The sequence below is a fragment of the Cyanistes caeruleus genome, chromosome 21 (genome assembly GCF_971803275.1).
Source record: "Cyanistes caeruleus chromosome 21, bCyaCae1.hap1.1, whole genome shotgun sequence".
NCBI lineage: Eukaryota > Metazoa > Chordata > Aves > Passeriformes > Paridae > Cyanistes > Cyanistes caeruleus.
In genome coordinates, this window is record NC_141721.1 from 3,287,834 (window position 1) to 3,303,284 (window position 15,451).

General features: G+C 44.4%; 1 protein-coding gene across 2 annotated transcripts in view; it reads right to left on the bottom strand.

The window, feature by feature from the left end:
- Positions 1-15,451, bottom strand: part of MYL10 (myosin light chain 10) — a 75,198-nt gene that overhangs the window by 15,083 nt on the left and 44,664 nt on the right. Inside the window, exon 1 of one of the 2 annotated variants that reach the window (XM_023939131.2) lies at positions 6,589-6,627. The exons of the other annotated variant lie outside the window; for it this stretch is intronic. Coding sequence (XP_023794899.1) covers positions 6,589-6,591 — 3 coding nt within the window. The 5' untranslated portion in view covers positions 6,592-6,627. Of the gene's footprint in view, positions 1-6,588; positions 6,628-15,451 lie in introns of those variants that run through there. 2 annotated transcript variants of the gene reach the window in all.

Genomic DNA, 15,451 nt, shown 5'->3' on the forward strand with positions numbered 1-15,451 from the left:
AATATTCCCACTTGACTCTGTTTGAAGCATACATTGTCTGATCAATTTAATTTGCCAGGCAGATTTCTGCACTCAGCCACCCTGGTTTAGATCCCAGGATATGGAAGGGGGAAATCAGGGCAATGTTAGACACTCTCCCACATACCCACACTCCAGACCTGTCAAGCTCCTATCAGATAATTCAAAGAACTAAAATCTGGAAATAGAAATGGAAATTAAGTGAAAAATATACTTGTAGCAAGGATAAAAACAAGGATAGAATGCCACCACAGGCATGGAAAAAAGAAGTTAATAAGTGGAATGTTTAATGAATGTAGAAATATTGATTTTGGAATAAACAGATTCCCTCCTCCTCCTCCACATGAAATAAGTGTTATTTTGAGCAGTAATGGGCAATCTTCCATATAACGTGAGGTGCCTGGAGGAGGCTTTCAACACTTCCAGATCGAATGGAAATATTCAGAACAATCCCACGTATTTACATGTATTTGTTCCCTGAGGGAAAGGGGAAGCAGATGTTCCCCAGGGGAGAGCTCTGCCAGCTGTGGGGGGACTGACCACAGGGCTGGGGGCTCGGATGGGGCACTGGGGCTGCTTCTGCTGGGCTCCTGGAGCTGCTCCTTCTGCACACAAAACAGGCTTTGCTCCCCTCATGGTCTGTTCTGCTGTGGCCAAACACAGCATCCATGCTCAGCCTGATAAATATTCCCTGTGCTAGAAAACCATCTGCATTTTTTCAGCTATCACCACCAGTGGGGTCCTGCTCTTCTAAATGCCAAACACTGACAATTCCTCCATTATTCCTCAGTTTATTGGGTTCTCTGGGCTGTAAGGCTTCAAGCAAAGGCTATAGCTGTAAGGAAGGATCAGATAAATGCAAAAGTTGCACCTCAAGATCTATTAGAAACAGACCAGCAAGTCAAAAACCACCCCAAAACTTCTGATCGTTAGTGGAGTCCTTTTCAAGGCAAAGATTGAAAACTTATTATACAAGGAACAATTACTGTAGTATCATAGAATGTTTTGGGTTGGGAGGGACATTAAAACTAATTTGCTTCCAGCCTAGAAGTACTAGAAAAATTTATCCTAACGTATTTGTTCACTGTTACTCTCTGGTTTGTTTTCTCCAGGGATGACAGAGGAGATCAGTGCCCATGATGCTCAATCAATTTTTAGTTTTTCTGCTGAAGGCCTGGATCTGGATCCTATTTATGACCTGCTCAGAAATAGGAGAGGGCTGAGACCACCAATACCTTTCACAGGGGCCCATGAACAGCTGCCAGCTGGGGTTGGTTTCCATCACCAGGTTCAAGCTAAGTCTTGTAGCATCCAACACAGAGCATCTTGGATTACCAGGTCCCAGTACTGGGAATGCAGCTTACCTGCCCTAAAAAGCCAGGGAATTTGTAATCACAGAAAGAACTGCACCCCAATTTGCATAATTTGGGCAGGGAGAAGCTATGAGGAGGAAGGCTGAGAGAGAAGTAGGTGGAGCAGGAACAGAACAGAGTTCATTGTCTTTCTGGTGGGTAACTTGAATTGAAAGACAGCTCTGAGAGAACAGAAATAGGTCTGTGTTACAGAAAAGAATAACTCTGAGAATAGAATAGTTCTGTGCTGCTGTCTGACAATTCCAAACACTCCAGAATTTTTTAATGAACACAATCAGGATTCTGACTCCAGAGTCTCTCTCTGAAAGAGTGGCATATCAAAAGGAACATCACAGAACTGAGCAAACATGTGGCTTCTAAGACGTCAAGGATTTAGTAGGTGACCCACAGAGGAGAAAGTGGGTGACTGACACATCACTTCTGCCTGCCTTGATTTCCCCACTCTTGAAACCAAAGTGTGCCAGGCTGCACTTTGCAAAGATAGAGCAGCTCTCATTGCAACATGTGCTGTGAGACTGACATACAAAACGTGCCAGATGAGAAACTGAAGAGCTGAGGGTCCCCTGGGCTCGGATTCCGAGGCCTCAATAGCACAGCAGTGGGAAGAATGTTGCAACAACTGAACAAGCCTATTAATATTCCTGCCTGAGCGTATTAATCATCCCATTGTGAAGAAAACAACACTTCACTTTAGAGGAGAAACCACAGGCTTGTCGCGTATCACTCATTTGTCTTACCAGTGTTAGCACTCTTTCAATTAGCCTGGGTTTTAAAGGGTCTTTTTTTTGTTGTTGTTTTGTTTGGTTGGTTTTGGTTTGTTTTAGAGGCTTTAAATGAAGAAATGGAGCCATATCAAAATCTGGTCCCAAGAAAACTCTGTTGTACCAGCCATTTTCTTTGAGCTGAGATTCCCTCACTGAGGTTCTTTATATTTCTCCTTTCTGGCAGAGTCAGGGAGCCCAAAAGAACCAGGGTGTGGAGGGACACAGGGAGGCAGAGCCAATGAGTGTGTGTGGCCTTTGCCTCTCTGGATGTAGGAACAGGGATCCATTTCTTATATGCTGCAAAGGTGTCGGGGGGGAATGTTCAAGTGAAGAGGGAAATTTGATTTCAGGGTCACCCAGAAGAAAACGGGGCAGGGAATCAGTTTCTGTGTCTACATACAAAGGAGGAAGGAGATGAAAATACCTTATTCTTACTTCAGAACATGAGGCATTGTTTGCCCTGATAAATTCATAAAGAGGTGATGCTAGAGCAGATCCATGACACTGGATTATTGCAGAGCTTTATCATCTTCACCCCTCAGTGCATTTTGCAGACAACCCAGAAAAATATGGAAAACCTGGCAAGTTGCTGCAGGGTGAGCAGGGTCCCTCAGTGGCTGCTCAGGGGCACAGTGGCACCCTCCAGTAAGTAGGAATTAACCAACCTCCAGTTGGCATTTCCTGCAGCACAGAAACATCTCCACAGGCAGTCAAGAGAGAGGGGCAGCACTCTGCCACAAGCCACAGCTTTGGTTTGCTTTGGTTTGGTTTGCTTTGGTTTGGTGAGGTCACTTCCTTGTTTAGTCCATCATGCTTTAAGCTCCACAGAAAATACTCTTAATAATTAACGAGGACACAGTGTGGTGTTCCTGACAGCAAAGTCAAAAAACACAAGCAGAAACACTTCCCTACTCAGCCACTCATTGCGTCTTCTAATTTTTCCACCAAAACCAACCTCAGTGGATAAGCAGGGAGAGAGCCCTGCAGGGAGAATCAGAAGTGGACACTGTTAAGAGCCTGATTCTGTTGTCTTGTACCCTTAAGTGTTTATTCACTCCAGGACAAGGTAGACATAAGATACCACCAGGTTTTTACGCTTCACATTTTGTACTTCCTTCCTCTGCAACTACATCTACAACTACAGAAAAGACAGAATCATCCATCACTTTGCTCAGACTGTGTCCCCTGCTGTGATCCACTGTATGATGTTAACTCTCAGTTACTATTACTTTTTCATCCATCACACTCTCTCCTTGTTTTTCATCCACTCTGGGATCTCGGTGCTGACATTTTTTGTCTTCAAATTTTTGTTATCATTAAATACGGCTTCTGAATCAGAAGTTACACCTCAGACCTGGACAAGGGATTGCTGTAGCATGGGACAGGGTATTTGTTGATTTTTGTCCCACAGGTTTGATCTGCTGAGATAATTTACACTGCATCTGCACCAAACATCCCAGCTATGGACAGGCCATCATTTTTTAGAGTGGTTTAGGTCCTTTCCATGGCAGGTGAGCAGCACAAGGCCAACCCAAGTGCATGCCTTTGAGGGAACAGTCTAGAGGAGTAAGCAACACAAACTGCTCTAAGGGCACAATTTGCATTTCAAACAGGCAGCAGCCTCAGATCATTCAAATAAACCACGTTATCAGAACTGAGAAACAGAAGATCCTTTTATTACCTGCTCTGCAGTCACAAACAGATCCCTCCCTTCTCATCCTCGCTCCATTTAGTGTGTAGTCCCAGCCTGTGCACACCCACACAGACACACCTTTGATCCCTGCTAGATACAAGAATCTGTTGGCCTGCAGCCTCCCTGCTTCACTCCTGGACACTGAAGCGTTCTCCTCCTCCCACAGAAAACCCTTTCCAGTCACAGCCTCCTCCTGACATCCCCAACCCCATCCCAGAGCAGCAGAAAACCTCCCCAGCCTCCTCCACCTTGGGGACCCCAAATCCAACAGCTGAGCCCAAATCCAGCAGCTGCTTTGTCCAGCCCAGCAAACCTTCTCCTCCTTCATGGGAACGGATGAGCGGTCCCTGTCTGCACACACGGGGCTGTCACACACACGGACACACAGACAGACAGACACACAGACACACAGACAGACACAGGGACACACACACCGACACAGGGACACATGGACACAGGGATACAAGGGACACACACAGGGACACACATGGACACAGGGACACACACATGGACACAGGGATGCAGGGACACAGGGATATAGGGGTACAGGGACACACACAAACGGACACATGGACACACATGGACACACGGACACAGGGACACAGACACTCACACTCACACTCACACTCACACACACACACACTCTAACACTCACACACACTTACACACACTTACACTCACACACTCACACACACACTCTCTCACACACACCAGCAGTGGCACAAGCAGCCCCAGTTGAGCTGCAGGGGTCAGTCAGCGTGGCTGTGCTGTGGTCAGTGCCTGTGCCAGCCCAGGTGACACGTTCCAGCCTGCAGAGCACACTTGAGCAGAGTGCAGGCTATTTCTGGGCACAGAAATGTGCTGCGAGGTGTCACTCGAACTGAACAAACACGGGAGTGTTTGGGGAATAAGAAAAAGGCTTCCCCCTCCTTCCTTGTGCCTCTGCCCTTCCTTCTCCCCATCAGCACGGAGCATGCGGGGAGACATCACAGACCCAGCTTGTCTGAAATTCCCTGGAATAAACGGAGAGCCGTAGACAGTTCTCAGAACTCCATTCCACAGCACTTGTGTGGTCTGCTCTTGTTAGAAAAATTATCTCCCTGAACCCTGCCTCTCTCACTGTCATCAGCCCTGGATGTCAGAGCCTAGTAGCACTGGCTGACTTGTAATTATTTTTTACTATGCTGCTTTGTCTGCACTAATCCTTTGAAAGTAGCTTTACTGCACATCTGAAATATTATGATGCTATAAAACCTCTGTAATATTTATAAATCCCTTAAGACATCATAAAGAGAGAAAAAAACCTCCCCACAGAGTTCATCTAGCATAATTACATATACATTTCCCTCTGATTAATAAAAAATGATCACTTCCTTATGTAAAGATATTCTTCAGCTTTCTTTCATTAAGGCTATTTTTTTCTTTCCATTCTAAATCTGTTTCATGTGTCCCTGTATGGTAAGGTACCTCAGAAGAGATTTTCCCAAAACAAAAGGCACAATGAAAAGAACCACCACAGAGCATCGTCAGTTGAGCTGGGAGCCAGGAGACAGACGAGTCTCTCACTATATTTTCACATCTCCTAACTTAAGCATTTCATCACAGAATATCCTGGAATATCTTCAAACATCAGTGAGTGTTGGTGTGTCATTGAACTAAGCAGGCAGGGAAAAAACTGATAAGTGAAATCTTTGGAAAGAAAAAAAAAAAAAAAGAGGGGAAAAAGAAAAGCTAAGACCCAGCACTTGTCCCCCACCCCACAAAAAGGCTGGCTTAGACTTTACTGAGGCTGATTAAAGAGAAATCTGTAAATCCACACCTGAAGAGGCATAATCAGCACAAGGCACTGGTTCCTTCTGAAACACTGAGTGTGAAACCACGGGCACTGGGCTGGCACTGGCTGAAACTGGAACCTGTTTTGTGCATGGATTTTAGAAATGCCATTGAATGTGGTTTTGCCCTGCTCAGAACAGCACGTGGATCACATTCATCACCTGCTTAAATAGGATCAAGTTTGAACTAAGCTTTGAGAAAGCTTTTCATATACAACTCCCTCTCTGGTATTCTCCACGATCAAATATTCCATAGCCCCAGGGAGCCACTGGGCAGCATTGCTTTTAGACAGCCTGAAAAGGACCTGAAAAAGGAGCAAAATAAAGACAAAATCACCTGCTCTTTTTTTGGTTTTTTTTCTAATATTGTTATAGTCGTTCCTCTGAATTTGCAGGAGACAAAGATCTGCCCAATCTGCCCATGGTTCCTCAGGCAGGAATTCTTTGCTCCTTGGAATCACATGGAGTGAGGTGGCTGGTGGAGTCCCAGAGCTAAAAGCCAACAGTGAGCAGGGCAAAGGCAAGACACAGAAATTTCTCAAGTGCTTCCTACTTCTCCCCACAGTCACAGTTCCAGAGCAATCCCTTTCCCTCAGTCCCCATCACACCACAGCAGACCTCAATTCTATCTCACACCAGCCGTGCCAGGTGTGTGAATGTGGGACAGAGCTGCACAAACTCTTCCTTTCTGCACATCCATCTACGTTCTCTGCCCTCCTCGTTTGTTAAATGCATGCAGAGCAGTCCTGGGGAGCTCCCAGCTCACTCTGTGGGGTATATCTGCATTCTGGATGTGATGCTAAAATGAGATTTCATGGGATGCTGGGTGATCGTTCCTGCTCTGCTTGAATCATTAGAGTCAGAAAGAAATAGGGAGATAAATAGGCATGGGGAAGGATAAAACCTACCATGGTGCTGCTGCTCCTTCCACCCCTTCTCTGCCAACCAGTCAGCCAGCAAACACAATGCCAATTGTCTCTTTATATAGTGTCACCAAGGAATAAAAATATGCCTGCTCCAAGTTTAGACAATAGATGTAAGGTTGGAAAAGTGCAGTAATTGGATCCCAATACCATTCCAAGCATCTGTTCCATGCACAGCTTTTGCTTTCACAGAAATAATGCAGCAGATAAGTAGAGGAGGCAGTTGGGATACAATTGTACAGCCCTCACAGCAAGCTGGAGCTGAAGGGGTTTTCCCATGTACTGCTAAATAATGAACACAGGGCATGCACTGGAAGATTTTAAGTGGACATGGCATCCTGAAAAAGCAGGAAGGGAAACACACTCCTTGGGAAAACGCTGGGGAAACCAGCAATAAATCCTGGCCACTTCAGTAGCCCCAGAGCCTGGTGCAGGCATTCAGAAAACCTCTGAGGCTCTGCAGAACTGCTTCTGTACCTGGAGGGTGGAAAAGCACTGCTCTGCAAATGGCAATAAAGTGACTCAGATCAGGTCTCTTTTCCCTGAATCTATAGACATGCCTGAAGTCTGGGGCCATATCCCAAGATACTGCAAAGTGGTGGAGAGTCATGGACTTCAAAGCATGAAAAAAGAGATGTGTGGTAATGAATATGGCAGTGGGAGCAGGAGGAAACAGGAGGCAGCGTAGGAGCCACGAGGGCTGTGTCTCCCAGGGAATGCTCATGGACATTAATACACATTCCATCCACTGGAATTACTGCAATGGGCCAAAACATTAACCAGTGTGAAATTGCATAATTCCACTGACATGAAATCATGGTTCCTAAAGGTCTGATCCGTGGCTCTCAGACTTTCTATACAGGAACACCAAAACATTAAATTCAGCAGGTTTTTCAGGAAGCTGCATCTGAAATTCTCTCTGTCAGTCACCCCATCCTTGAGTCACAGCAGTGCTTAACCAGTGAACTGAACTTTGGGACAGATGTGCATTTAAGTTTCTGGTTGAACGAGGACCTTGTTCTTTCTCCAGGTCCAGCCCCTTGCAGTGCTGTCATCTCTAATCTTAGATCTGACTGCGTGCTCTTCAGGGCAAGGACTGCTTTAGCTGTTGTGGGGCACCTCAAACACCTACAGGGATAATTAAGTAATAAATAGGCATAATAAAGCTCATCTGGCTTTAGTGAAATTGCCGTGGATGCACGTTGGAAGTTAGCCTGGTGCTCATCGTTCTGACTTAGTGACATTATACCAATCCCCAGTGTACCAGAGCATGAAAATAAATCCCTCAGCCCCTCTGCCTGCAAGTGCCTGCTGGAGAGCAGCCCCAGGGTTGTGTCCTAGGCTGGGTCTGGAAACCTGAAAAGCTCAGGATGAGGTTTCTGAGGGAAATCCTACATGATTTCCAATGGTCATTGTGATAAAGATGTATCGTGTTCACTGGGTTAGATCCTGATTCATCAAAGCTGTTAAGCATCCACTTAATTTTTAGGGAGGAATAGTCCCACTGAAATCCACAGAACAGCTCACAAACCTTCATGTGAGAATGTGGTTACTCGTTCTGCAGGATCAGTGCCTAATCCCCAAAACAGAGACAAATGAGCAGCAACTTTGTCACTGAGTCCACTGGGCCTGGGATTCCATCCTGTGAATTTTTGAATTCCTTTCTTGGAAGAATTCTTATCCTTTCACCCAACCATTTCATGGTTTTGTCCTAGCAGCTCTGTTAACAGACTTTTGTATTGTTTTATTGGGAGTTATGTTTTCTTTTATCTAGTATACCATCAATCATCATTGTTATTATCAATTTGCTCCTTAGTCTTGTAGCTTGATCTGCAGGCATTTTCCAATAGTGCCTGTATTTTCTGCACTGATCTTTATCTTTTCACGGAATTTCTATATTAAATGAATCCTTCCAAGCTGTTTTTTTAAATGACATGACACACTGGGATGAAACCCACACAATGCTGTGTGTTTGTAATGCACATGTCCTGAGAGACCAGAACCCTCTCTGCTTAGTGGTGAAACAAATCCACAGAGGAATGAAGGGAGACATACATCTTGGCTTTAAAGGTCTGCTTGCTTCTGCAACTGCCTCCAAATTATAGAAAGGCTCCAGACTGGAGAGGGGAGGGAGAGAAGGGGGGAATAACATAAGGACTGAAAAAGAAAGGCTTGAATTTAATTGCCCTAAAAATTTCAATCATTCAATCTGGTAATTAGAGAGCTGGCTGATTCAGAAAGCAATTTCATTTGGAGGAAAAAAAAAAATAATAAAAAAAGAGCCCAACAAGATAATTGATGCTAAGTGAATATTTTACCTGAAATATTAAATACCAAACTTAAGTCTGCCTCCAGGGCCCTTTCTGCTACCCCTTTTTGATCTGTCTTTCTACTTTGTATTTTCCTCTCACATGACTCAACAGAACAGGACACTCCTTCAGAGAGTCAGATTGTCACAGGGACAGGTTTATTTGAACTCTCTGTGCTGTGAAGGAGACAACATAATGATTTATTAGTAAAGAAAATAATAATAGGAAGTCTCCTGAGATGCAGCCTGGCTGCAAATCTCAGTGAGATTTCCCAGTGCTGAGTCTCTGTGCCTGGCCATGAGCACAGTCTGATGTCCTACCAAAGGGAACACTTTTCTTTAGGAGCTGATCAAGTACGGGGTAGCAGCTTTCTTTGTCAACTTAACAAGGATTAGCAGAATGTTTCATGTTTAATTCTGGACTCTCTGATGCCATGAAATGATACTTCAAGGCAGAGCTGTGCAGTCCTGCAGAGCACTGTGGGTGTCGGTGTCACAGGGGTCTGATTGCACAGGTCTCTTGGCAGGATGGAAAGAGGAGCTGGTTTATTGCTCACTGCTCAGGAGAGGTAACTGCTCATTCTCTGATATTTAATGGCCTAATGAACAAGGGCAGCATCCCATGCATCCCTTAAAGGAATGTTGTGTACCTGGAAATTAGGTAGATATTAATTTATGCTGGATTTATAGATGTAGAAATGATAAAATGCACATGACACATTGGGTTCTGGTTTCCTGTGCTGTTCTAAGTGCTCACCTGTGCCGCATTTTCACACAAGATGTTACACTTTATTCCTGTCTGTAATGTTAAATTTTAATCTTAAAAGACCTTTTTAAGTGAGATTCCACATCTATTACTGCTCAGGAAGCCCACATCAAATGTATTCAGGTTCCTTTGCAATTTTGAGACTGATCATGAGAATGTTTCTGATCTGTACAACATTCATGATCTAAAAAGGCAGACGGGGACCAAAAATAAATAATTTGTCCCCTAAAGAGGTCCTGGGGACAATCCTTGTGGGGAGATGGGATGCCAGATGCAGTGATAAATGGAATGTAGCCTTTTTTTGCAGCAAGAAAAAAAAGAATCCACTAATGCTGAATATGCTCTGTAGGAAATGTATGGTAAATACTTCTGTAAGTATTGGGGCTACTGCAGGTTATTGCAAGTTTTGAGACTAACTTCATATCACAGCATGGCTCTGCTCCTGCCTACAGAGTCTCCTGGCCTGCCTTTGAGTGGATGCCTTCAGAAGGAGACCTGCAGCAGTTAATCTGGCTTGGGAACATCCTGATAATAGGTGGGAACAATGCCTTGACCTTTAAGAGAGCTGCATTCCATCCTTCCCACCAAAGGACTCCAGTTTCTGTGCCAGTCCTGGAGCTGAGCAAACTCTGGGTCAGGACTATAAGCCAAGGCACTAAGGGGAGAACATCAGCTAATTTCCAGCAAAGCCACCAGACAGAACCACCACGATAAGGTGGATTTCAAGCCCTCCAAAGAAAATTAGCAACTTGCCTTGAACCACACACTTTTCCTTTATCACCTCAAATTTATCAGGAGCTCCCATTCTTTTAAGAGCCATGATGATGCCCTTTTCTTCTCTCTGTACAGTTGCTCTCTCGGTAGCTGATTAAATTCTTCATACAGAGGACAGGTTACCCCGTGCTGCTCAGCAAGTCTGGTCTCAATACTGCATTTTGGAGCCTGGCAACAAAGCAAATCTCAGGCAAGTGAATCTTATGTTCACTGTGTAGAGAGCTCCTGCAGTACAGGTACAGAAAGGAAGCTATTACAGACACCTCTGCAGAATTTTATATAAATTAAACAGTGCAAATCCCACTGTGAATCTCCTCTCTCTGTTGAGCAGAGACACAAACACCATTTTGGAAACAGCCAGGGCTGCTGTAACTGTTAATTAAGTTCTGTGCATTTGTTGTTCAGGACACTGAATGCAAACCCACCTTCTCTGAGCTACCCCTCCCTCTCTGAGAATTCATAGCCACTATCTAATCTGACAAAAACTGTGTACTCTTTTATACTTGGAGGTCACTTTATGTTACTTACAGCGCGTTGCATTATGTCAAAAGGCATAACACAACATAATGAAAAGCAGACTAATATAACTCAATCTGACATCAATGACATAATATGATGTGGCTACTGAGAAATGCACTGTTGTCATTGTTTTGTGTTTTCATCTGATACCTACATGCCATTCCAGCATGGGCATTTGTTGCAGAATTTGAAGAAGAAGGTTACAGACTGAGCAGGCCTGGCTCTGCTGTGGCTCCCAAAATATTTGCACTGAGACCATTTGGTTGGAGTTGCTGGGGGTTCCTCCTGATTTACACTAGCAAGAATCAAGCTCTAAAAAATCATCACATAAAGAGTGATTACATTAGGAAAGCTATCAAGGTGGAAAATGCAGCTCCTGGGAGTAAGGAAACAACAGCACTGTTACAATCCCTGCAACCCTAGCTCTGCCCTCCTGGGCAGTGGAGGACCTGCACTGGTGTCCTGTAGGATGTCATTTCATTTTGTAGGACTGTGTAGCAAAGCAGCTGTTCAATATTTCTCTTAACTTCTTCACGTAGTCTGTGGTCCCATATCTCATTTGCTGCACATCAGACAAATCCTTTTGTGGCTTAGGTACTTTTCTTCTTCCTGTTTTTATTTGCAATTGTATTGTTCTAATTACCACAGTAGATGTGTATTTCAAAACCAAGGCTGAATCTATTTTCCCAATGCACCCACAAGGTTGAAACACGTTGTTATTCCTTCCTTGTTCCACAGACAGGGAGCAGAAGCACGAAATTGCATCTATAGACCCAATGGGAAGTCTGTCCTAGACAAGGCTACAGCACAAGGCAGCAAAATCCCAGCCTTTTGCATTAATTCTTTATTTTTATTCCCTGTCTACTTCATCCTGCCCAGATCCTCAGTGGAAAAAGCAGGCATGAGCCTCATTTGTGAAAGCCTTGGGCAAAAATAGGTGAAAATGGATTGTTCTGGCGATGAATCCATCCAGCAGAACCAACACAGGAGACACAACAGTAACCAAAATAATTGAGCTGATGGATTATAATGAAACCCACTGTACTTTCCACTAGAGTATTACAGACAAATGCATCAGAAAAACCATCTCCAGCCTCTTCTCCCTTCTAACTCAGGCCATAGAGGTTTCTATATCAGTTTCAAGCCCATGTTGGCCAAGACACTGAAGCCAGGGCTTCCTCAGTGACAGAACTGAGCCCCCAGTGACTCTGAGCCAGGGAGTCAGTGGACTCCCCCTCACCTCCAGCAGGTCCTGCACTCCCTCCTCATGCTGCTGCTCATTTCAGGGGTAGCACCTCTGCATGGACTGTTTGGGAAGCCTTGGAAGCAGTGGGACAGATCACAACATTATTCCTGCAAGATAGGTTTTGATGGGAAAGTAATTAGTTTCTCCTGACAAAGCCTGCTCTTCCTGGCCAGAAACTCTGCTGGGAAGTTTGGGTTTAGCAAAGCAGAAGTCAGGAGTGGAGAGAGGTTAAAGAAAAGCTAAAGAGCTCTGGGAAACTGGGTGAGGTTTAGACATCTGCCAACATTCTGGCCAGGTATCCCCACAGAAAGGAATTACATTCACTTAAACTTTCAAAGAATGAAGGAACAAGACTGGACAAACGGTTCTCCCTATCAAAAGTTTTACCTGAATATTTCTGTCTTTTATTTAGCTTTTGATGGGGTCTACTATGCCATTTTCTGTTAGGATGAGATCTTATTTTCTAAATTAATCTGCTGCATTTGTAATCTCTGTAATTGTAATTGTAATGTTTACAATAAGGTGTGGAGCTTCCTAAAATTTTGGGGTAAGCAATTGGAACTGTTCACCTAAAATCTTACAATGTAAGGATCTAAAAAAAAAAAAAAAAATTCAGCATAGCAAAATTCAATTTTGTTTACAGAAAACAGTATCTAAATATTGACCCAGTGACTAAATTCATGGCAGGTGTTGGTGGTTTAATTACAGATGAGTTTCAGAGTTGGTTGGGTCACATCACACTGAGATTTGGAACCAGTGATGCTCCATTGCAAACACACACACAGAGTGCAATAGGACACAGGCAGCAGTACCACCTTAGAGTACAGAGCAGATTTTAGGCTACTCCATCCATAAAAGCATTAGAAAAAGGACTTCCAAATGAGGGATGATTCAAGAATTTAAATATAGTGGGAAATGCTGGCTGAAATAGTCGCTTTGGAAATTATGGATATTGCAGCTTGGCATTGCTTTGCAGATGTTGCATGTAGAAAATGGTAATATCCCTCCAGCACAGTAGCTGTAAATCCAGAAGCCACAAAGGCATTTAACAACTTTTTGTAAATGTCACAGGTTCCTAATTCAATCCTTTGGCATTTTTCTAAAAAATTGTTAAGGGGGAATCATCACATGGCATAGAAACAAACTCCCCTGTTTGTGCTAATGAAACAACCCACAGGCCTAAACCTGCCTTAAAACTATGAAAAGGAGCACAGCACTAAGAAAGGTGACATATTCTGACATCACAAACAACAGCATAAACCCATTGTCACCTCTTAGAAAAAGGGGGATTATTTGGGACTGACCAAATCATGAGACTGAGGACAGAATCTGGATCCTTCGCAGCATTCACTGAGTCATGGAATGGTTTGGGTTGGAAGGGAGCTTTGAAGATCAGCTTGTCCATTGTGCTGGAAGCTGTGGTTCCGCTGCACTGCAGGACCTGCAGGTGAAATGTGCAGCAGGGAGGATTGTCCTGGCTATGGAGGCTCAGTTGTCACACTGGGTGACAGCACATCCTGCCAGTAAAGGACCTCTGGGTGGGACCCTGACTTTCTCTTCTTCAGAAAACAGACAGACATGTTCACAACGATGCTTCAGCACCTTCAACCCTCCCACTGACTCACTGGGGACTTACTGCCTGAGTACTTTGGTGGCTGTGGGTAGAAACCACAGATCCAGCACCCAGAGCTGTGCCTGAGTGCCTTTGCTCCTGCCTTTCCAGTCTGTGGTAATCCCTACTCTGAGCTGAGACTAATCAGGTTCTTTTAACTTAGGACCCCCCCAAGCTATCCTCGTTCTGTTGGATGGATTACCCTGTTGTGACAGGTCTCGACCTGCTGCTCGACTCAGTTCTCTTGCTAACCCATTTTATATTCCTGGCACTTCAAAACACAGACATTAGTTATGTATGCATGCAAGCCAACCCCAATGTACTCAGAAATGCAACACAAAATCCCCTGGTAGTTTGAAAATACACACTACAGTCACTCAAACAGGAGGAAATGCAAATGCCACACTCAGACACATTGGCATATTCCCATTTAGTCCATACAAGTATCCCAAAAGCAGGACTGCACACCCCAAAAGTCATGTTTAAGAGGACATAAGTTTGAAAAATAACAATAAATTGTAATAATTGCCTCTCAGGTGGGCTGAATTACTCCTTGAGGAACTAGCCTTCCTCCCTTGTCTGTGAAGGAAATACTTTTAACTTGAGCTTTTTAGTTTCAAATCAATCCAAGCTGTGATTCCAACATCCTGGCCACACAGAGACTCTCTAAATCCCAAAATCTAAAACCCAGAACATGAGAACAGACAAAACTGAAATGATCTGGGTGCACAAAGGGTTGAGCTTCTGTAAGAGACAAACCTGACCCACATCATGTCTTTCAGTAGAAGTGAAGACCAAGGCTTCTAGAAGCCAAAACCTCTCCTGAAAGGAGGAGCAGCAAACAGGTGGAGGTACATCCTTCACTAGTGGGTTACAGGTTGTGGTGACACGGCCCCACAAAGCACCTGTTGTCCCCTCAGCAGGGATGGAAGCTGCTCCTTGCTGAGGAAAACAAGTGGAGGAGAGAAGAGCTGTTGGCTCCTCTCTTCCAGCAGGGTCCAGGCAGGGCCAGCTGGAGCCAGGTCCCTGCAAAGGGGGGTGCTGAACACTCTGTCCTCAAAATCATTTGGGAAAAGCACTTCCAGGGCTCTGCTCAGCACAGCTCTGGGTGGACATCGTGCACCTCCTCACTGAAAAAGTACAGAGCAATGCACTGAGGAAAATCTCCTTTGGGAAAGGAAAAATATTTGGAATCTAAAGTGGAAGATGCTTACCATGAATAACTGTGGCTCCCAGCCTAACTTCCACCAACAGCTGGAATACAGGTAATAGCAATGACTGCAGAGACAGGGCCACCACAACTTCCCACAGGGAGCCAAAAACTTAACCAGCTCCTCAGAGGACAGAATTAACAAATAGCCACCTTTTTCAAGTTTTTACTTTTCTTATAGTGAGTCAGTAATTCTCCCTCATCAGTGACAGGCACTGAACTCATTCTGTTTTGAAAGGAAAAATGCAAAATAACCCAGAAAATTCTCTGTGTTCACTTTCAGACTTCAGGAAGCCATTCAGAACTCTCTGATCACATGTATGTTTCAGTTATTGAGAGCACAGAAGCAAACAAAGTCCCCCAGGCAAGTCTGCTGTGAACTCCTCACCTAAGGTTCTTAAGCACGCCAGGCA